Here is a 22381-nt window from a genome sequence, read left to right as displayed (position 1 = left end):
TGTCCATAAACGGCGTCATTGTAATCTGTTTGAGGCAATCCTTGTGCGGGTCATTCAGTGCATGCGTGAATTGCGTCAAATATTTTAACGTGATTAATTTAAAAAATTAATTAACGCCCGTTAACGCGATAATTTTGACAGCCCTACTATTAACCCAAATAAATCAACAAATAAACTGCATTGGACCAGAAGCAGCAGGATTCAAAATGAGGGCAAAAAGTAGCGGCTTAAATTCTGAAAATTACGGTATATATTTTTTAATGGCATATAACATTTTGCAATCGAATTTGGTTCAGTGCTGAAGTGTGATCCGTGCGTTTCTAAAGGTGTCAGCAGTCATGGCAGAGCTCAGTCTGACCCACGTGGCCCGCAGTGTCATCGGCGGACGTGTTTTCCCTGGAATCTCCGGAGGCGAGAGGAGAAGGGTCTCCATCGCCAGCCAGCTCCTGCAGGACCCCAGTATGTCAGTGCCAAGGGAATGGGAGGGGGTGAACCAGAATGATGGCAGAGAAAGTAAAAGTCCACAGTTATCAAAGCGGAATGGAAAAGTGAGAGAGCTCTGGGCTCGTTTTATCTTTTCTGCGGAACTCCACTGAGGACGAAGGCCCTCGTCCTCATCATTCAGGATTAAAATGACCGTGCGCACACACGTAGTGTGAGGAGTTCCTATTCATTTCCCCTGCAATCAAGCAGAAAATGAATTAATCTCTGTTTAATTGTACTTTGAGAGACAATCTTTTAATTGTCCTCATTAGGCTAATTAAGTCATAAATAAGTCAGCTCTTATCTGCAACGACTCAAGTTTAAAAGTTTTAACTAGGCATGATGTCATAATTTGCAGGGGTGATCCTATTGGACGAGCCCACTACAGGCCTGGACAGCATGACGGCCAATCAGATCGTAGTGCTGTTGGCCGAGCTGGCCCGACGGAACCGCGTCGTCATCGTCACCATCCACCAGCCTCGCTCGGAAATCTTTACGGTAAAAACACAGTCAAATGACTTTAAATTGAATGAGAAACGGGTAAAAGTGGGCCGGAACCATCCGGAACACTGTTCGGTTATGAAATTTGGGGTCGGAACGGTGCTTTGATTCCAAAAATATGTCGAACCTCCATGTTAAAAAAAAGAAAAAAACTGCCAGGCTGCCACACGCATCTCGAAGAAAACCTACTAAACGTCAGATTTACATATACAAGTGTTTACTACAAGCCTAATAAAGTGCTAGTGTAGCGTACTCTGTTTCCACCGATACTCATTATTGATTTATTCCACTGAGTTCTCGGCGTATGTATCTGAGTCCGCCGAGACAGTCAACTTACGTTGATGTGCCCATGCACACAACAATCAACCCTGCCTGGACTCCAGTTGTTCGTTCAATTGGCTAACATAGTGACATGTGATCAGCATGGATAGTTAGCTCCGATTGGTTAAAATGCACATGTTTCTGGGACAACAAAAAAAGAACAAGTTTGTTGAATTATTGAATTATTGAATAATAGAAGTCAAATTCATTTACAAGAGCCATGTTTTGAAGAAACCAATGGGAGTGGAGGTTATGTACCGTAATTTTTGGACTATAAGGCTATAAGTCTATAAGTCGTCGTCCTCCAAATTTGACACGAAAAAGGCATTTATTCATAGATAAACCGCACTGGAATATAAGCCGCAGCTGCCCTGACTGTGTCATGGAATATTTACACTAAAATATATTAACTGGTAACACTCTATTTGACAGTGGCATCATAAGACTGTCATAAAACCAAACCCCATCAAGCTTTGAACCAATTGGCTGCAAAGCTTCATTGCTTCAAGAAGCTTCATTTGGCCGTCTTTGCTCCCTTTGGGGAGACGGTCAACCACTGCTGCCACCTGTTATCAACACTGTCATCGTCCAACATGCCTCCTAGCATGCATTGCAGCGCTACAGATGTAAATTACAATCAAAATTCACGTTCTGTGCTAATTATTTATTCAGTTAATGTTTTAGTTTCATTAATTGCTAGTTATAGTATTTGGTAACGCTTTATTTGACAGTGGCGCCATAAGACTGTCATAAGACCATCATAACAATGACATGACACTGCCATGAGCATTAATGGATGCTTATGACAGATGTCATTTCGCGTCATCCGGCAAATGATCTCACTTTTGAATGGATGTAAAAGATCCGAGCTGGACATAAATGGAGTTAGTGACATAATTTGCCGGAACACACTAAATGACAATTGTCTTAAGCGTTCATTCATGCCCATGATAGTGTCATTTCATTATTATGACGGTGTTATGACGCTGCTGTCAAATAAAGTGTTACCTATTAACTCAAATAAATCAACAAATAAGCCACACTGGTCTACAAGCCACAGGATTCAACATGAGGGGAAAAAGTAGCGGCTTAAAGTGCGAAAATTACGGTAGTCGTTTCCATTCAGTAGTTTTTCTATTTTTGTTTGTTTGTTTGTTTTGTTTGTGTTAAGATAGCTCAAAATAAAATTCAGGGATTGTTATTAAACTTGCAGGATTTGTCATAGGAAACAGAAGAGATGATGAAATTTTGGGGTCATATGGTCAAAGGAAAAAGGTCACAAAGTCCGAATTTGTTCAACTCAAGAACGAAAAAAGGATTTGTTTGTAACATGAAATGGAATAGGTGATTAAATTATGGGGTTATTAGATTGAAGTTCACAGGGTCAAATTCAATGTGGCTACTTCGGTGGATTGATGCTCCCTCAGAGTGCTCCTCTCGTTGTTGTTTTCTTTTTTTAGGTGTTCAGCAGGATTGCAGTGATGAGTCGCGGTGAGTTAGTTTTCTGTGGCCAGCCAAATGAAATGGTGGACTTCTTCAGCCAGTGTGGATATGAGTGTCCGGAATACTGCAACCCTTTTGACATCTATGGTATGTATGCATTAGATTTACACGTGCTTTGAACGACATTGTAAAAATAAAACGGCTCGTCATATTTATTACGTCCAAAAACAGTCGACTTCACTTCGGTGGACACGCGCAGCAGCGATCGTGAGGCGGCCACCTTCACCCGAATGCACGAGATCACATGCTCCTACAGGGCATCTGCCATCTTTAACCGAATGTTGGCCAGAATGCAGGAGAGCCTTAATGTCCAAAACAAGGCCGCCATCCCCTTCAAGAGCAAAGAGTCGCCCGGAGGCGTTGCCAAGTTGGCCGTGCTATTCAGGTCACTGTCAATCATTACTGTTTGATATTTGACATCATGATGGAAATTTGGACTCACCCACATTGGTGGTTTTTGCCCATAACAGCAACTTAAAATTTCTTTATTTAGAGGAAGTTTTCAACAGCTAATAAATCACTCTATTTTCACATCGGAAACTTGAGGAAAAGCATGCAGACTCATCTTAATTTTACTCAACGAAAGCAAATTTTGCATTTTTCTATATATAATAACTTATTGAGGTTGAATTCCGATGTCATTATTGCCTCAGTACGTCTTGCCGGTTATCTGGCCCTCATCGTTTTTAGATCGAAATGTTACAAAAACAAAAAACATTTAAAGGCCGATTTTTTTGTACGGACGCAGAAATGTCTAAATGACTACTTTTTTGCCCAAAAATTGGCATTTGGCCGAAAATTATCTGATCATTTGAATGTAAACTTACGCTACTGTGCATGGATAAAACATGGCGGCCATCACAAAACAAAGAGCTTTTTAACTTCTTGTATTTTTGTAAATAAATGCGTACATCCCGTAATTTCTACCGATATGAACATAGAACAGTCTAGATCAGGGGTCCCCAAACAACGGCCCGCCTCCACATTTGGTCCGGCCCCCTGAACTTTTGTATTTTTCCAATAATGTTATTTTTTTCCTGGCTTTTTTCTGTGAAGAACCCAGAGAGGGTTATTTGGTTATTATTTAATTAATAGTGTTATTATTATACTATATTATATTATATAGTGATGCACGATAATGCATTTTTCAACCGATACCGATAACCAATAATCACCTCCTCCTACCAGCCGATAACCGATAACGTCAAGCCGATAACTCTATTGAAAAGATATACATAGACACCAATTTAGATTATTAAAAAGAGGAAATGTTACTGTGCAAAAATACAATTTATCACTACTTTTTCCACATCAAATGTGAGCAAGTAGTAAATTCCAACGTTGAATCATTGTATATTAATTAATATTCATAATGCTTACAAATTAATTACTTAATTGCACAAAAAATACCTTTAGGAGGGGTTGGGGCGCCGGCCCAGAATTCGACAAAACTTTTTCGGTTGCTCACAATTGAAGGCTAAATAAAGTATAGAATTATCGGATTGCATTATCGGTTGAATTTTTTAAAATATCTTATCGGTGTGACGTCATAATTGCCATTGTCGGCCGATAATTATCGGTAACCAATATTATCGTGCATCTTTAATATTATAGTATTATTGTTATTTTATTTACTTTTGTTCCATGAAGAATCCAGAAAGGGTTATTTGATTGTGGCTTTCTGAAAAACAATACATTTTTACATTTAGGCACTCCTGCAATCGTCACACTTTTTCTGTTACAAACTGACCCCGGCCCCTCATCAGAGAAGGGAAAAGTTATGTGGCCCTCACAGGAAAAAGTCTGGGGACTCCTGGTCTAGATTCTCGGTTAAAAGCAAAAAAGCAAACAATTATCATTCATTTTACATAAATATTTCGAGCTAAAGTTACGCTGTTGTGTAAATCCAACGTGGCGGCCATCACAAAACAAAGAGCTTTTTAAGTTGAAAATTCTTGTAAATAAATGCGTACATCCCTGAATTTATATTTATATGAATATAGAACAGTCTAGATCAGACATGTCCAAAGTCCGGCCCGTGGACAAATTTCATCCGGCCCCTAGCCTCTGTCATAAAATCAATAACGTCTGGCCCGCACACAGACTTAATAAATTGGTCAGCAGTACTGCTACCAGCATATGAAGTAACTTACACACTAAATGCTGCTCCTCATTTACCCAGTAAAAGGCAGCAGCACTCTAACATTACCCCAATTTTCTAAAATGGCGACACTTTCAAGGATAGGTGGAAATTGGACTATTTCTTCACTAAAATACGCAACAATTGTGTCTGCCTCATTCGCAAAGAGACAGTCGCTGTTTTTAAAGAGTTCAATGCGAGGCAATATTACCAACAAGACACAATGACGTGTACGACAAGATTACAGGGAAGATACGTGACGAGAAATTGAAGCAACTTGAAGCTAGTTTAATTTTACAGAAGCAGCATTTTCGCAAGAGCCCGAGAGTCGAAAAAGAACGCCCTGAAGGCTAGTTGCGAGATTGTTGAAATTATTAATTTAAAAGATTAATAAAGCAAATGTGACACACAGAATGGCTTGCTAAAATTTGCTTCAAGATATTGTTCTACGTAAAGGACGTCAGGCAAGGTTGGCCCTCCACATTTTTACCACACCAAATCTGGCCCCCTTTGTAAAAAGTTTGGACACCCCTGGTCTAGATACATGGTTAAAAGCAAAAAAAAAAAAAAAAAAAACAGGCAGTTATCATTCATTTTATGGAAATATTTCGAGCTAAAGTTACAGCAATTTTTTCCATGCGTTTTTTTCACAATGTTTCAAAGTGCATGAATGGAGCTATTTTATACAATAATTACCTTGAATCGTCGACCAAATCACTCTTGAGACACTCCTGCCTGCTTGTATGCAGTAAAACTTTCATCCTTTTTCCACCTAAATGCGGCACTTAAACGAAGCGTGTGTTTGAGTTCATCACCAAGCCAAATGCTCTGCCTGGGTCGGCCCCCAACGGGAAGGCATGGCGCAATATTTGTGGGAGCTGTCTTGTCAACTGATAGTGAAGTCTATGCTCGGAGGCAAGAGCTTTGACATAATATGCTATTTTCAATGTATTGCATAAATCCTAGTGCTGGACAAAATGCATGTCCACAGTCAAGCGTGTTTTGCATCTCCATGGACTGAGAGGCTGCCGTACAAGAAGGAAGTCCTTGCTCCAAAAGTGGCACCTTAAGGCTCGATTGAAGTTTGCGGCTGATCACATGGACAAAGATAAGACCTTCTGGAGGAAAGTTCTGTAGTCAGACGAAACAAAAATCGAGCTGTTTGGCCACAATGCCCAGCAATATGTTTGGAGGAGAAAAGGTGAGGCCTTTAACCCCAAGTACACCATGCCTACCATCAAGCACAGTGGTGGTAGTATTATGCTGTGGGGCTGTTTTGCTTCCAATGGAACTGGTGCTTTACAGAGAGTAAATGGGATAATGAAGAAGGAAGATTACCTTCAAATTCTTCAAGATAACCTAACGTCATCAGCCCGATGATTGGGTCTTGGGCGCAGTTGGGTGTTCCAACAGGACAATGACCCACACACAACAAAAGTGGTAATGGAATGGCTAAATCAGGCTAGAATTAAGGTTTTCGAATGACCTTGCCAAAGTCCTGACTTAAACGCCATTGAGAACTTGTGGACAATGCTGAAGAAACAAGTCCATGTCAGAAAGCCATCAAATGTAACTGAACTGCACCAATTCTGTCAAGAGGAGTGGTCAAAGATTCAACCAGAAGCTTGCCAGAAGCTTGTGGATGGCTACCAAAAGCGCCTAATTGAAGTGAAAATGGCTAAGGGACATGTTACCAAATATTAGCGCTGCTGTATGTATATTTTTGACCCAGCAGATTTGATCACTTTTTTCTGTTCACCCATAATAAAGTCATAAAAGAACCAAACTTCATGAATGTTTTTTATGACAAAGAAGTATCTGTTCCAATCACTCTGTCGGAGAAAAATCTGAGTTGTAGAAATAACAGGAAACTCAAGAGATCCATGAAATTATGTTCTTCACAAGTGTATGTAAACTTTTGACCACAACTGTATATTTTTTGTCTTCCCCAAAGGCGCACCATGCGGAACCTGTCTAGAGATCGTATGGGGGTCCTGATGCGTCTCTCTCAGAACCTAATCTACGGCCTCTTCGTGGCCTTTTTCGTCATGCGTTTGGACGACGATGTTGCTAAAGGCGCCGTGCAGGACCGCATCGGCATCATCTACCAGTGCGTCGGTGCCTCGCCCTACACCGGAATGCTGAACGCGGTCGCCCTTTGTGAGTAACGTAATGACGTCCCGTTGATAGTCACTTGTTGCCAGAGGTGGGTAGTAACGCTCTACATTTACTCCGTTACATTTTACTTGAGTAACATTTTGAGAAAAATGTAGTGTGGTTTTACCAGGCAATACTTTTTGCTTATACTTGAGTAGATTTGCGAAGAAGAAACATGACTCTTACTCCGCTACTTTGGGCTAAACTACAGTTGTTACATTTTCCGTCTTTATTCTACATACTGACTTTATTTTTGCCAGAGATTTCGGCAGTATTGGGCTGTAACTAACGATTATTTTCATAATCGAATAATCTGATAAATGTCACTTTTTCAATTACCTTGACTTTGTTTTATTTTATTTCAATTTAACTTGAAGTTTTTTAAGTTGTGTTGTAAATAACAATGAAGACAAAATGGATGACAGTCCAACAATTTGTAAAAGTTTTTAATTAAGGTTATGAGTATAAAACATAAAAAGAATTTCTCAGTACGCAAATCAGACCAAAGTCCTGTTCTTTCAAATAACAAAAAAGTGCTGATGATTGACATTTCTTTTTCTTGTGGGCATAAATTGATCAACAATGACTCATTTATTTTCTTTAAACTAAAAGGCAAAATCTAATAAGGAGGAGGCTTACTGTATTCAGTTTACCTTATCAAACAGTTGTTTATAAATACAATCCAATTTCAAAGCACACTCTTTTGTATGACAATTTACAGTATGAATGGGAGTTTGTGTTGAAAGCTGTTATATGAATGGGTTTATATGTATGTTTTTTTTTTTTAATAAAAAGAATGGGAAAACTTTACTATCTAACAATAACTTAAGTGCTATTATATTTCTTCAAAACATAATACAAACGGACATTTAAGACACTGATAATCGTTAACTAGTTTAGCGCTCCGTGCTAAGTAGTATCATCTCATCAACAAAGAATACAAACAATACAAGTGGCTTCATTTACTCACTTTGACAGAGGCACACTGGATCTAACAACACAAAAGACAATCCAACTCTCGACACTTCATAATATTGATTCAGCAATCCAACCTGAGCGTAGCAGTGAACTCTCTCTCTCTCTCGCTCTAATCACTGGCTCACGCACAGCCACACATTACACACAAACAAAGACCCAAAGGGGACTGCTCATAGCTGCCGGCAAAAATTGATTGTCAAATTAGTTGTCAAATAATTTATTAATTGATTAATTGTTGCTGACAGGACGTGACAATAACCATGGATCCATTATGCCAGTCAGAGGTAACCATGTTTTTTCTCCACCAGAGGGCATTAATGCTGGTTGGACGGGTCATGTTGCAAGTGTTGTTAATGGTCTGAATTCGATAATTTATGTGTCATCTTTTTTGGCCTAATATGGTCATGTAATAGGTTATAGTACAGTACAGGTAGTCCCCGGTTTACAAAGTTCTGTTCCTGCACCGGCGATGTAAAACTACATATCCAAAAACATTTATTATATGTCATTGTATTGTCCTCGCCAAGACATTGGAGCTATGTGCTAACTAGACAGTGAGCTAAGCTCCGAAATTATGATGTCAGACGTCCGTGTGGATTGCCGACTTTATTCAGCTCCTCATGACATCAACACTAACAGAATGAAACTAAAATTAAATTACATTAAATCAGTCTGTTCTTCAATAACAGCATTTCAAATTTGCGTTTACAAGTAGCTGCTGATACAGCAATAACAAACGATTAGCATGTATTATTTAACGTCTGCACATCATCAAAAACAATCACATAAACTCACCCCAAGTATTCGCCCACAATTGAGAACGCACAGTAAACAGTACAAAAGGGGTTATACACAGCCATCGCCTCTGGATGATTCACAAGCAACAAATGTGCACGCAGGTTGCCACCTCTGTCACTCGACAGCTCTGTGTGTGCGTGTGTGGCGTGCACGCGTCTACATGCACTCGCATGTGGAAGTAGTACCTGCTCTACGCTTCCTGCGCCAAAATAAAGCATGCATCACAAAACTAAAGTCAACATTTAAAAAATAAAACACAAAAAAAAACCGACGAGACTCAGGCGTCGTAATGTCAAAATCGTGCAAGACGGGGCCATCGTAACCCGGGACTACCTGTATAATAATAGTTCGTGTAGATGAAGTTGTGCTGAGAAAAAAAAACATTATTAAAAAAAATATCTCATATTGTAAGCAGTTACTCACAATGTTACTCATTAATTGGCTACTCTACCCACCCCTGCTTATTGCATGTCAAAATCAATCGTGACTGCTTCTGGAAAGGAAGTCAGATGAGAATAACTCCAAATATAGATTTTAGACAATATGTAGGAACATACACATTTCAGTTTGTAGTCACTTCTTTGTATTAATTATGAAAAAAAATATATATATATGTCAATTTAGCGGGGCATGCACTCACTGCCCCAATGGAGAGTCACACAGTGGTATGAAAAAGTATCTGAAACTTTGGGAATTTCTCACATTTCTGATAAAATCACCATCAAATGTGATCAAAATCCCACAGATGAAAAAACTAACTAAAACCACCCAAACCTTTATCGGTTTTCATATTTTAATAAGGATATTATGCAAAGAAGGACAGAAGGGGGGAAAAATAAGTAAGTGAACCATCACATTCAACATTTTTCACACACCCCCAGTCAGTCTAGCACATCGATCAGGACTAATCTTGGCCCATTCTTCTCTACAAAACTGCTGTAGTCCAGTCAGATTCCTGGGATGTCCAGCATGAATCGCTGTATTTAGGTCATGCCACAGCATCTCAATGGGGGGCTTTCCTGCAAAACATCCTGATAAACTTTTGAATTAATTCTTCCATGAATCCTTGCAAGTTGTCCAGGCCCCGAGGTAGCAAAACAGCCCCAAATCATGATGCTCCCTTCACCATGCTTCACGGTGGGGATGAGGTGTTGATGTTAGTGAGCTGTTCCATTTTTCCTTCACACATGATGTTGTGTGTTACTCCCAAACAATTCAACATTGGTTTCATCAGTCCACAAAATATTTTGCCTCGAACGTGGAGTGTCCAAGTGCCTTTTTTCTAACATTAAAGGAGCAACAATGTTTTTTTTTTTTTTTAATTCTTTTTTTAGACAGAAGTGGCTTCCTCCTTGGAGTCCTCCCATGAACACCATCCTTGGCCATAGTTTTACATATAATTGATGTGTGTACAAAGATATCGGACTGTGCCAGTGATTTCTGTAAGTCTTTAGCAGACACTCTAGGGTTCTTTTTTACCCCTCTGAGTATTCTGCACTGAACTCTTAGCGTCATCTTTGGTGGACGGCCACTCCTTGGGAGAAAAGCAACAGTGCCAAGCTCTCTCCATTTGTAGACAACTTCTCTGAGTGCCGATTGATGAACATCCAGACTTTTAGAAATGGTTTTGTATCCTCTCCAAGCTTTACACAAATCAACAATCCTTGATCGCAGGTCTTCAGACAGCTCTTTTGACCGAGCCATGATGCACATCAGACAATGCCTCTCATCAAGACATTTCTTACCAGGTGTGTGTTTTATAGTGGGCAGGGCAGCTTCAAACCACTCATCAGTGTTTGGGCACACACCTGACTTAAATCGTTTGGTAAAAATTGGTTTCAATTGCTCTTCAAGTCTCCTTAGGTAGAGGGTTCACTTACTAACTTTCCCCCTTCTGTCATTCTTTGCATATTATCCTCCTTAAAATATGAAAACCTATAAATGTATGGGTGGTTTTAGTTAAAGCAGACACTGTATTTTCACCTGTGTGATTTAGACAAAGATCATATCACATTTGATGGTGATTTTATGCAGGAATGTGAGAAATTCCAAAAGGTTCAGATACTTTTTCATACCACTGTACTTTTCATTCATGTGATTTCATTTTCTTGTCCAAACACAGACACTTGCCAAGCTTAAGGACTGTTTGCTGCATAATTCCAGATATTAGTGACTATCCTCAGCAGTTTTTAGTCTACAAACCTAAACTTACTGTTCAGTACTTAAGTGTGTCTATTGTGTTATCAGTGTCTGTCCATTTTATGAGCCTGCCTGTATTGCTGCGTACAAGGTTAGCTTTTTATGGTGTTCCTCGTGAACTAAAGTAACCTCAGATAGTCACATAATGATGTCATCATGACACTGGAACGACAGCTGGTGTGCCCGATTCAAAGCGCAAGATTAAATTCAAAAGTTGATATTTATGTATGTAACAGTAATGCATATTTGATCCCTATGTCTGCATGTCGGTGAGAATGTTTTGTAGATTTTGGCTATATTGACGCAATATTACTGTGCTTCTGTGATGCCCTGTTTACCCCTGTTTAATTTCCCAATTAGCTGTTGAATAATTCCGTTATCAGTGTACTGCTTAGTTAGATAGGGCTGATACGAGATGATAAGATAAACTTCACGCGCACCCAAACAGGCCGGAGGAACATTAACTTTGAATCAGTAAAAAAAATGAGTGCAACTACAGCAACTATAGCTTGTGTCTGTGTCTAACATGATGTCACTGTGGCGTGTGTTGCAGTTCCCGCCCTACGTGCCATTGGTGACCAGGAGAGTCAAGATGGCTTGTACAGTAAATGGCAAATGTTCTTGGCCTATATCTTCCACATCCTGCCCTTCAGCGTCCTCAGTGTCTTCATCTTCACGTCCTTCCTCTACTGGTAAAAAGCTGCTGAAAGTACACTCTATACTAGGACACTGTTAACTCATTGGCTGCCAACTTGGTGGGTAGGCAGCAAATGAACTGGACGTCTACTAGTGACCAACTAATGATAAATGGCACTGAAATAGTTTTTAAAAAGACTTAAATGTACGTACTGAATTGTATTCAACTATTGAGTGAATGATTTAGTTTAATTTCAATTGTACATACAGTTTGTCCACGGGTTACGACCATAAGCGGATTGTAAGGGGGGCCCTGGGGGGCCAGCCCCCCGGTGGCCGAAAAGCGTCATTGCTTATAATTGACTTTCCTATATAGATAAAAGTTGTGAAGCAATAAAACTGCAACAAAAATGAATGAAATGAACAAAAACATATTTTTATAATGGGTCAAAATTATTTTTCGAGCACCTTAGATGGTCATTTGCTTTGCATATGATTATTAAAAAAAAAAAAAAAAGATTTTTTTTCTTTCATTTTTTTTTTTTTCTGTGATTGAAGCAAATTTTTTGGGGGGGATTGAAAGATTTAGACACAAATGTCCTACCCATAAATGGCCCAAACACAAAATGGATTGCTTCAATCAAAGAAAACCTTTTCAATGAAAAATTAAGTGTTCAAATGCAAAAATTTAAATCTCAAATATTTTTTCGCATTCAAAAACTTTTTCTATGATTGAATTTTTTTCTTTTTTTGATTGAAGTGATTTTCTTTTTGAAAATCTATATTTTATTTGAAGCAACTTATTTTTTGATTGTATAATAAAGACAAAAATGTCTTAGCCAAAATGTGGTCCAAACACAAATCAACATTACTTCAATTAAAAAAAAAAAAAGAAAGAAACTCAAAGAAAAATAGCTTTCGCATGTTTTTTTTTTTTTTTTTTTTTAATTTCTAATTTATTTTTGCATTCACACATTTAAAAAAAATTTTTTTTCATTGAAGTGACTTTTAGTTCAAAATATATATTTTGACTGAAGCCACTTTTTTTTTTTAATTGAAGCAACATTTTTTTTTAATTGAATAATAAAGACACAAATCTACCTCCATATGGCTCCGCCCAGGGGATACAATTTTTGACTGGGGTAACTACATTGGCACGACACCGTCGGGCGTACCATATTCAATGGATGACGATCTTGGCGAAAAGTATAGCTGTCCTAAGTAGCCTGATTTAGAATTCCCCTCAAGAATGATGGGAAACAAAAAAACGCTCATTGTCATCTTATTATTATAAATATTCTTGTAAGTTAATTTTATTGCTGACACTGCGTTTCGGGGTCATCAAATTGTTGTGCCCCCCCCGCCCCAAAAGTCAAACTCCGCCTATGGTTACGACGTACACAACTTACGCGATTTTGACTTTATGGCGCCGGAGTCTCGTCCGCCATTTTGTCTCCAGTCTTTCTATTTTTGTCGCAAAAACAGTATCTTATTGTACCTCACAGTATCTTTTTTTTTTTTTTTTTTTTTTTTTTTTAAAAACATTATTACAATGACGTGTTCTTTCCTCACTAAACGTAAAGTTCATGTTTACTGACAGCAAACAAGGCAATTGTGCTTTTTGAAGCTTTTTTCCTTCCTTAACATTTGACAATTTGTAAAGCTGTAACACAAATATGAATATTTATGTTCAAAACGCAAGCATTTTAACAATAAAACACTTGTCACAAAACAATTGGTGTTCAAACGTCCATCTAGTCTAATCAATATGTAAAATTAGATCAAATTAGCCTAATTTCCCAACAAACATCCGCTAGTTTAAATGCTATGAATGCTAACGTATTTAGAATTCTGATAGCAAATAGCTCACACGTAAATACACAAACTGTAGCTCTAAACTTAATTACAAACGCTTTCACAAACATATATTAGCTGAAACAACTTACAGCCTGATGTGGGCCAAACCAGCGCCCAGCTATTTTTATCCATTTCAGACATCTGAGTCTGCTCTTCAGTCATACAAGGCGACAGTCCAGCCAGATCTAACGCTGCCACCAGAGGGCAGTGTATCCTCCATCATTAAAGAAAATACAATATTTTTGGACTTTTTGGATGGTTATTCTTAAAGGGTTAATTACGATTTAAGAGGAAATCCGGGTTACATTGCCAACGTAGGAACAGAACTCGTTCATAACCCGGGACTACCTGTACTGTATAACATTAGGTACACTAAACCCACTGTTTCTTGACCTTTCAGGACAGTGGGGATGCATCCTGAGACATGGCGCTTCTTGTGTTTCACAGCCGTGGTGATGGTTCCTCACATTACAGGTGCCCGAGTCACATCCACACTGAGCTCTTTCCCAGACGTTGTGTTCTAACTTTGCTTGAATCACTCCATGTCTTCCAGGGGAGCTGCTGACGGTGGTCCTCTTAGGGGTGGTCCAGGATCCCAACATGGTCAACACTGGTGTGGCTCTGCTTAACATAGCAGGGATCCTAGTAGGCTCTGGGTTCCTACGGTACAAAAAACCCTGTGCTTTTTCTTTATATAGATAAATTAAGTTTTAATGTGTTTTTATTGTATGAGAGGGACTGTCTTTAAGGCCAAGGGAGTGTGGGTTTAAAAAGCTGCTTACTTTGCTGTTCTTCTTGGGGAGGACACTGACTAAAATAGCTACTCCTTCGTTATTCGTGGACAGATCAGAATGAAATTTGGAAGATATGTACAGTGATCCCCTACCACTTCGCGCCCTCAGTCCATCGCAAATTTTTTTTCCAATAAAAAAAAAACTAAAAATACAGATAAGCCGTCCCCAGCTGATCAAGTAGTTTCACCCTCACGCCTGTTGATCTTTGGTGGTCAGGCAGTGCACTGGAGTTGCTTATTAATGTTGACGATGATTGACAGACATTTAATGTTTGCCACAGATGCCTGGAAGCTGGAGCTTCAAGGCGCCGCATGCGTCATTCATCGTTTAACTGGTTAAACAGTTGCTGTGGCAACTCATTGTGTGTAAGTGAGCAGCTTGAGCGGATTTGAGTGGACTCACTAAATGAAGCATTTAATAAAGACAAGCATTTTTTCTACTTTATTCTTGTTTAGAAATAATTCAGTGGGACAGTGACATGTTGAAGACCTATCATAAATATTACATTTGAAGTGCTGACAAACCATTATTAAAACATATATACATAAACGGGTTTTTTTAAGTATACTTTCTTAAATGTACAGTATCTCTTTCCAATGCTATGGGACAGTGACATGTTGAAGACCTATCATAAATATTACATTTGAAGTGCTGACAAACCATTATTAAAACATATATACATAAACGGGTTTTTTTAAGTATACTTTCTTAAATGTACAGTATCTCTTTCCAATGCTAAATCTGAATTAATACACTGAACAGACACACAAAAATTTATATTCTATTTAGGGCTGTCAAACGATTAAAATTTTTAATCGAGTTAATTACAGCTTAAAAATTAATTAATCGTAATTAATCGCAATTAATCGCAATTCAAACCATCTATAAAATATGCCATATTTTTCTGTAAATTATATATATATATTCTGTAAAATAATTTGTTGGAATGGAATGATAAGACACAAGATGGATATATACATTCAACATACGGTACATAAGGACTGTAGTGGGCATTTCACTCTACTGTCATTTAAATCTGTCTATGCTGTCCTCACTCCGAAGCGTCTACTTTTTCCAAAGCTAGACAGCTAGTGAACGACGCGTTAATAATCAGACTTCTTCCTTTTTCATCTGATTTATTAATAAAATGGCCTCAAACCACGGTCCTCTTTAGACCGTAGTGAAACTACAAAAAAAAAGTACACAAGCATTGCATTAGCAACAACGTTAGCTTAGCACGCTATACAGGTTCACTAAACATAAACAAAAAGCGTCTCATACAAAAAATATAACATTTCGCTTACTAACATAATATGTACATTCTTTACAACAACCATACTTACGGACAAATCTTGTCCAAGGATCATATAAGCACAACATTACAACGTAGGCGTCAGCCCGAGATGTCGTGCAGCCATATTGAACTGGCAAGAAAGCAATAAACCATGTCGCAAAGCGACCACAAGAGTTCGCTGTTAGACAGCACAAAAAACCTTGCTGTAAAACAAAAGGCAGAATACCGTCTGAGCGGGACATGTGCGTTAATTGCGTCAAATATTTTAACGGGATTAATTTAAAAAATTAATTACCGCGCGTTAACGCGATAATTTTGACAGCCCTAATTCTATTATTTTTTTGGCTCTACTTCGCGGTTTTTCACTTATCGCGATGGGTTGGTCCACATTAACTGCGAAAAACGAGAGATCACTGTATACGCAATGATCCTCAGAGCACTATTTAAATTTTTCATCTGAAGGCTACCGTAATTTTCAGGACTATAAGCCGCTACTTTTTTCCACCGCTTAGAACCCTGAGGCTTGTAGTCTAGTAAAGTTTGATTTTAAAGGCTGATGGGCTGCATGTCTTTTGCTGTGAATATCCCTACAGCTTATAGTCCAGTGCCATTTATAAATGAAGTTTTTTTGTAAAATTTGGTGGCCGCGGCTTATAATCAAGAATGCTTCAAAGTCCAAAAGACAAGCGCAGAACGGCAGGAGCCAAATAGCCAAATAGCCTGACGTAGACGCTGTCAGGAAGTGAAAAGCAGCAAGCTTATTTACTTGGTCCCAAGCACCAAGCGTTTATTTTTCATTTTTGAACAAGAAAACAGCGGCTTTTCCTATTTCAAGGAGTAGGGGGCATTGTATTAGCCATGTAAGGAGTTTTACTAGTTTTAGTGATCGTTTCTTTTTGTTGCTCGCGAACTACATTTCCACACAAATGCACATCGAGGTACCATTTAGCTTAGAAAGGAGCAGAGGTGGGTAGTCAAAAATTGTACTTAAGTAAGAGTAGCGTTTCTTCAAAATAATATTGCTCAAGTAAAAGTAGTAATCTAAAAGTGTACTCAAAGTACAAGTAAAAAGGTATTTGGTGAAAAGATTACTCAAGTAAGGAGTAACATTGTGAGGATTTTTTTTTTCTTACAGTTGTGGTCAAAAGTTTACATACACTTGTGAAGAACATGATGTCATGGCTCTCTTGAGTTTCCAGTTATTTCTACAACTCAGATTTTTCTCTGATAGAGTGATTGGAACAGATACTTCTTTGTCACAAAAAACATTCATGAAGTTTGGTTCTTTTATGACTTTGTTATGGGTGAACAGAAAAAAGTGATCGAATCTGCTGGGTCAAAAATATACATACAGCAGTGCTAATATTTGGTAACATGTCCCTTGGCCATTTTCACTTCAATTAGGCGCTTTTGGTAGCCATCCACAAGCTTCTGGCAAGCTTCTGGTTGAATCTTTAACCACTCCTCTTGACAGAATTGGTGCAGTTCAGTTGAATTTGATGGCTTTCTGACATGAACTTGTTTTTTCAGCATTGTCCACAAGTTCTCAATGGGGTTAAAGCAGTGCTTCTCAATTATTTTCTGTCACACCCCCCCCCAAGGAAGACGTAAATGTTTCGCGCCCCCCCCAAACTCTCTGCCGCCACTGTAAATAGTATCATTTGTCTATAAAATTACTATTATAAATACGCATCAGCCTAACATTGTGTCCTTTTTTTCTAATAAAGAAAAAAAGTAACATAGATCAACTTATAATAAAGTATAACTTTATTAACATTGTTTTGTTTGTAACAGAGAAGACTTGACGTGCATCAATTTGCCTGAATTAAAAAAAAAAAAAATCACATCCAAACTAAAAAATACACTCAAGGTACATTTTTGACCATTTGATACAGAAAAATAAAATGTAATAAAATCAGTAAATAATACCAAATTAAAATTGATTAGAAACATTCACTCATGAGGACAATGTGCCAAAAAATTTGACCGAAAAAACAAATCTGAATAAAAGGGGGAAAAAAGTGTCCTTGGACAGGACAGTTTTTATTTTTGCTGCTCACAGTATTTACCTCCTTTGCAATGTTGTGGAGTTATTTTGCAATTAGCATGCTAACAATGCTCACTGGCTTACTGATATAACACTGACAAAGCAGGACGATTGTTGGCAATATTCGGCACGTTTTCACTGAAAAAATCAAGCGGCTTAACAATGAGATTGGGGTCTAATGTCTTTAAGTGGCGTCTTAATTGATTTGGCTTCTTGCTGTCTGCTATAATTATTTTTAGACACAGTAAACAGTGGTCTTTCATCATCACCCACTGTATTAAAAGTCAAAGCTAAAAGGCAAACGGCACGAAAAAAGCGCATTCACGGCGGCCAAGGTAGAACCGTAGGTGAGGGCGGTCGTCGTGACGATCCCAAGCCGAAAATGGCACTTCTCGGGCGGCGACGTGAGAACCAGACAAGACAGTGGGTCGCTGCGTGAGTGAGTCCGGTCGGAAAACGGCTTTCGAAAACGGCGGTGGCACACTGCTCTTCATATCTGTTGTCTGTGTGTGCTGAGTGCTCTTCCTTAGTCCAAAAAACATGCACGCACTCTGAAAATGAGAGCGCCACTGCCACCTACTGAGTGGATGTGCAAGTACACTTTATTCCAGTACGGCAAAAAAGAAAAAAAAAAAAAACATGTTCCCCAAGGTCACATGCGCCCCCCCTGGCATTGCTATGCGCCCAGGGGGGCGCGCCCCACTATTTGAGAAGTACTGGGTTAAAGACAGGACTTTGGGAAGGCCATTCGAAAACCTTAATTCTAGCCTGATTTAGCCATTCCATTACCACTTTTGATGTGTGTTTGGGGTCACTGTCCTGTTGGAACACCCAACTGCGCACAAGACCCAATCTTCGGGCTGATGACTTTAGGTTATCTTGAAGAATTTGAAGGTAATTCTCCTTCTTCATTATCCCATTTACTCTCTGTAAAGCACCAGTTCCATTGGCAGCAAAACAGCCCCACAGCATAATACTACCACCACCGTGCTTGACGGTAGGCATGGTGTACTTGGGGTTAAAGGCCTCACCTTTTCTCTTCCAAACATATTGCTGGCATTGTGTAATATGCTTAAGAAACAAGTCCATGTCAGAAAGCCATCAAATTCAACTGAACTGCACCAATTCTGCAAGAGGAGCGGTCAAAGATTCAACCAGAAGCTTGTGGATGGCTACCAAAAGCGCCTAATTGAAGTGAAAATGGCCAAGGGACATGTTACCAAATATTAGCGCAGCTGTATGTATATTTTTGACCCAGCAGATTTGATCACTTTTTTCTGTTCACCCATAATAAAGTCATAAAAGAACCAAACTTCATGAATGTTTTTTGTGACAAAGAAGTATCTGTTCCAATCACTCTATCAGAGAAAAATCTGAGTTGTAGAAATAACTGGAAACTCAAGAGAGCCATGACATTTATGTTCTTCACAAGTGTATGTAAACTTTTGACCACAACTGTATCTATATGAACTGTTGTTACAATTATCCTGTACAATAACCCATTACATAACCACATTAAGCCAGAGAAATACCCCCCCCCCAAAAAAAAAAGAATTCTGCCGAGAGAAGGACATGACAGAAATAAAGCATTATCCGTCCAAAGAGCATGAGCGCCCTCTAGTGGAGAAAATAGTTCCTAGTTTGAATAGTGACTAGTTCCTTCATAGTTACTATTATTAAAAGTATCATATCTCCGGTTTTCCGTGCCCAATCGGTGCCAAATAAAAACTGGGAGAGAGGTTAAAATCTGCGCTTTCAAGTCATATTGAGGGCAACACGCTATTTCAAATACTTCATTTTTTACGGTGTTTTAAAGACGCCACATGATTGAACAGGCTGTCGTGATCATAGAACGGCAAGCTTGCGCCTGATTGGTATAATGGAGTCAAGTGATCTTTGTTCCGATTTCTCATTGGTTAAATTGGTAGAGTTACTCTTGGCATCGCTGGCAAAACAAACAAAAAATAATAATATGAAGAATAAAGAGGAAAAATGTAACAACTCTTGTGTAGCCCAAATCGGGATGTAAGACTAGCGTTTTTTTCTTCACAAATCAAGTAAAAAGTATGGCTTAGTAAAACTACTCTTAGAAGTATGTTTTTCTCAAAATGTTACTCAAGTAAATGTAACCTTACCTCTGGTAAGGAGGGTTATGAGAGTTTTTTTTCAAGTGTCCCAGAGCTCGCAAAACTTTAAAGAAGCGCATTCATCAAGGTTCCGTTGGGCGTGATTTGCGTATATCCGTTCGCCGAAACAGCCTGATAGCACAGATATAAGTACACCTGACCCTATGCAATTGGATGCGTTGTTGACGTCAGCGCTGTACCGGCACTCGCCTCAAATTTATTCACACTTGCCGTTCCGCCCAAAACTGCCGTCCACTGCTCACTTTCGTCGAGAAGTCCGCTCCCACATACACACAATGAATGGATTGCCGCTGAACCCTTCACACTAGGCTGCCGTTAGTTTGAAAAGGCCTTAATTGCGGACTTATTGTTGCCTGTAGGTTCAGAGTTAGCCGAGAGAGGGAGCCGGGTGAACAAAATTCATTTTGAACTCGTTTTTTTGAACTTCTTTGGATATGAGGTTTTTTTTAAGCATGCGTCTGAGTTTGATTTTCATTGTATGTTGCTTTATTTGTCATGTTTATGTAGTGCTATGGTTGCTTTTAGAGCGTGCAGATTCATCAATGAGTTTGTTTTTATGAGAGCCTTGCGTGCATGTTTCTTAGGCTGTAGTTTTTTGAAGTGTGACTTATTTTCTGTGTGAGACATGTTATTGCATGAATTTCTCTGATATGATTATTTTTCTGTAATTTCTAGGGAACATTTGCATGTGTCATTTTAGATGGAAAGCATGGGCTTTTTTTTTTTTTTTTTTTTAAAACAAAAATGTGTATTTATGAGCAGAAGCACAGCCCAGATGCCGATCGTGTTTCAGTGGTTGAGCTACTTGACATTTCAGAAGTACAGTTGCGAACTGCTTGTCGTCACAGAGTTCCACGGTCTCCGCTTCGCGTGCAGTAAGTTGACTCGATAGGCAGTTATCGTGTTCCTCGTCTCATCAAGTTGTTCTCCTGGTTGTCTGCAGATCACTCCAGTCATCTGCCAGAACAATGCCTCATCACGCAGGGGGATCAGATCGTGGATGAAGGCTACCCGGGCGCGTTATCCCGCTATACGTTGGATTTTGCGCTGCTCTACTCCTTCCTGCCTGCCCTTCTGCTACTGGGCATCATCACATTCAAGATCAGAGATAGACTGGTGCTCCATTGACTGGACACAACTTCAGATAGACTTGAGCTCCAAACAAAAATATGCACTATGCGTAAATTTTTTCAAAATATACTACAGTGGTACCTCTAATTACAAAATTAATTGGTTATGGAAGTAGTTTCGTACAGTGCCTTGCAAAAGTATTCGGCCCCCTTGAACCTTGCAACCTTTCGCCACATTTCAGGCTTCAAATATAAAGATGTAAAATTTTAATTTTTTTGTCAAGAATCAACAACAAGTGGGACACAAACGTGAAGTGGAACAAAATTTATTGGATAATTTAAACTTTTTTAACAAATAAAAAACTGAAAAGTGGGGCGTGCAATATTATTCGGCCCCCTTGTGTTAATACTTTGTAGCGCCACCCTTTGCTCCAATTACAGCTGCAAGTCGCTTGGGGTATGTTTCTATCAGTTTTGCACATCGAGAGACTGACATTCTTGCCCATTCTTCCTTGCAAAACAGCTCGAGCTCAGTGAGGTTGGATAGAGACTGTTTGTGAACAGCAGTCTTCAGCTCTTTCCACAGATTCTCGATTGGATTCAGGTCTGGACTTTGACTTGGCCATTCTAACAACTGGATATGTTTATTTTTGAACCATTCCATTGTAGATTTGGCTTTATGTTTTGGATCATTGTCCTGTTGGAAGATAAATCTCCGTCCCAGTCTCAGGTCTTGTGCACATACCAACAGGTTTTCTTCCAGTATGTTCTTGTATTTGGCTGCATCCATCTTCCCGTCAATTTTAACCATCTTCCCTGTCCCTGCTGAAGAAAAGCAGGCCCAAACCATGATGCTGCCACCACCATGTTTGACAGTGGGGATGGTGTGTTCAGGGTGATGAGCTGTGTTGCTTTTACGCCAAACATATCGTTTTGCATTGTGGCCAAAAAGTTCAATTTTGGTTTCATCTGACCAGAGCACCTTCTTCCACGTTTGGTGTGTCTCCCAGGTGGCTTGTGGCAAACTTTAAACGAGACTTTTTATGGATATCTTTGAGAAATGGCTTTCTTCTTGCCACTCTTCCATAAAGGCCAGATTTGTGCAATGTACGACTGATTGTTGTCCTATGGACAGACTCTCCCACCTCAGCTGTAGATCTCTGCAGTTCATCCAGAGTGATCATGGGCCTCTTGGCTGCATCTCTGATCAGTTTTCTCCTTGTTTGAGAAGAAAGTTTGGAAGGACGGCCGGGTCTTGGTAGATTTGCAGTGGTCTGATGCTCCTTCCATTTCAATATGATGGCTTGCACAGTGCTCCTTGAGATGTTTAAAGCTTGGGAAATCTTTTTGTATCCAAATCCGGCTTTAAACTTCTCCACAACAGTATCTGGGACCTGCCTGGTGTGTTCCTTGGTTTTCATAATGCTCTCTGCACTTTAAACAGAACCCTGAGACT

At 39.2% G+C, this 22381-nt stretch overlaps 1 protein-coding gene across 10 annotated transcripts in view; it reads left to right on the top strand.

Moving 5' to 3' along the window:
• Positions 1-21133, top strand: part of abcg5 (ATP-binding cassette, sub-family G (WHITE), member 5) — a 50747-nt gene extending 29614 nt beyond the window's left edge. For all 10 annotated transcript variants that reach the window (XM_057849137.1, XM_057849135.1, XM_057849128.1 and 7 more), the window contains 10 exons: positions 327-459; positions 842-981; positions 2766-2895; positions 2980-3193; positions 6903-7108; positions 11634-11772; positions 13974-14047; positions 14127-14238; positions 20618-20730; positions 20799-21133. In XM_057849137.1, the coding sequence (XP_057705120.1) occupies positions 327-459; positions 842-981; positions 2766-2895; positions 2980-3193; positions 6903-7108; positions 11634-11772; positions 13974-14047; positions 14127-14238; positions 20618-20730; positions 20799-20983 (1446 nt within the window). In that variant the 3' untranslated portion in view covers positions 20984-21133. The remainder of the gene's footprint in view (positions 1-326; positions 460-841; positions 982-2765; positions 2896-2979; positions 3194-6902; positions 7109-11633; positions 11773-13973; positions 14048-14126; positions 14239-20617; positions 20731-20798) is intronic.
• The last annotated feature ends 1248 nt before the right edge of the window (positions 21134-22381 follow it).

Source organism: Corythoichthys intestinalis, chromosome 10 (assembly GCF_030265065.1).
Source record: "Corythoichthys intestinalis isolate RoL2023-P3 chromosome 10, ASM3026506v1, whole genome shotgun sequence".
NCBI lineage: Eukaryota > Metazoa > Chordata > Actinopteri > Syngnathiformes > Syngnathidae > Corythoichthys > Corythoichthys intestinalis.
This window is presented reverse-complemented; position numbering and strand designations above follow the sequence as displayed.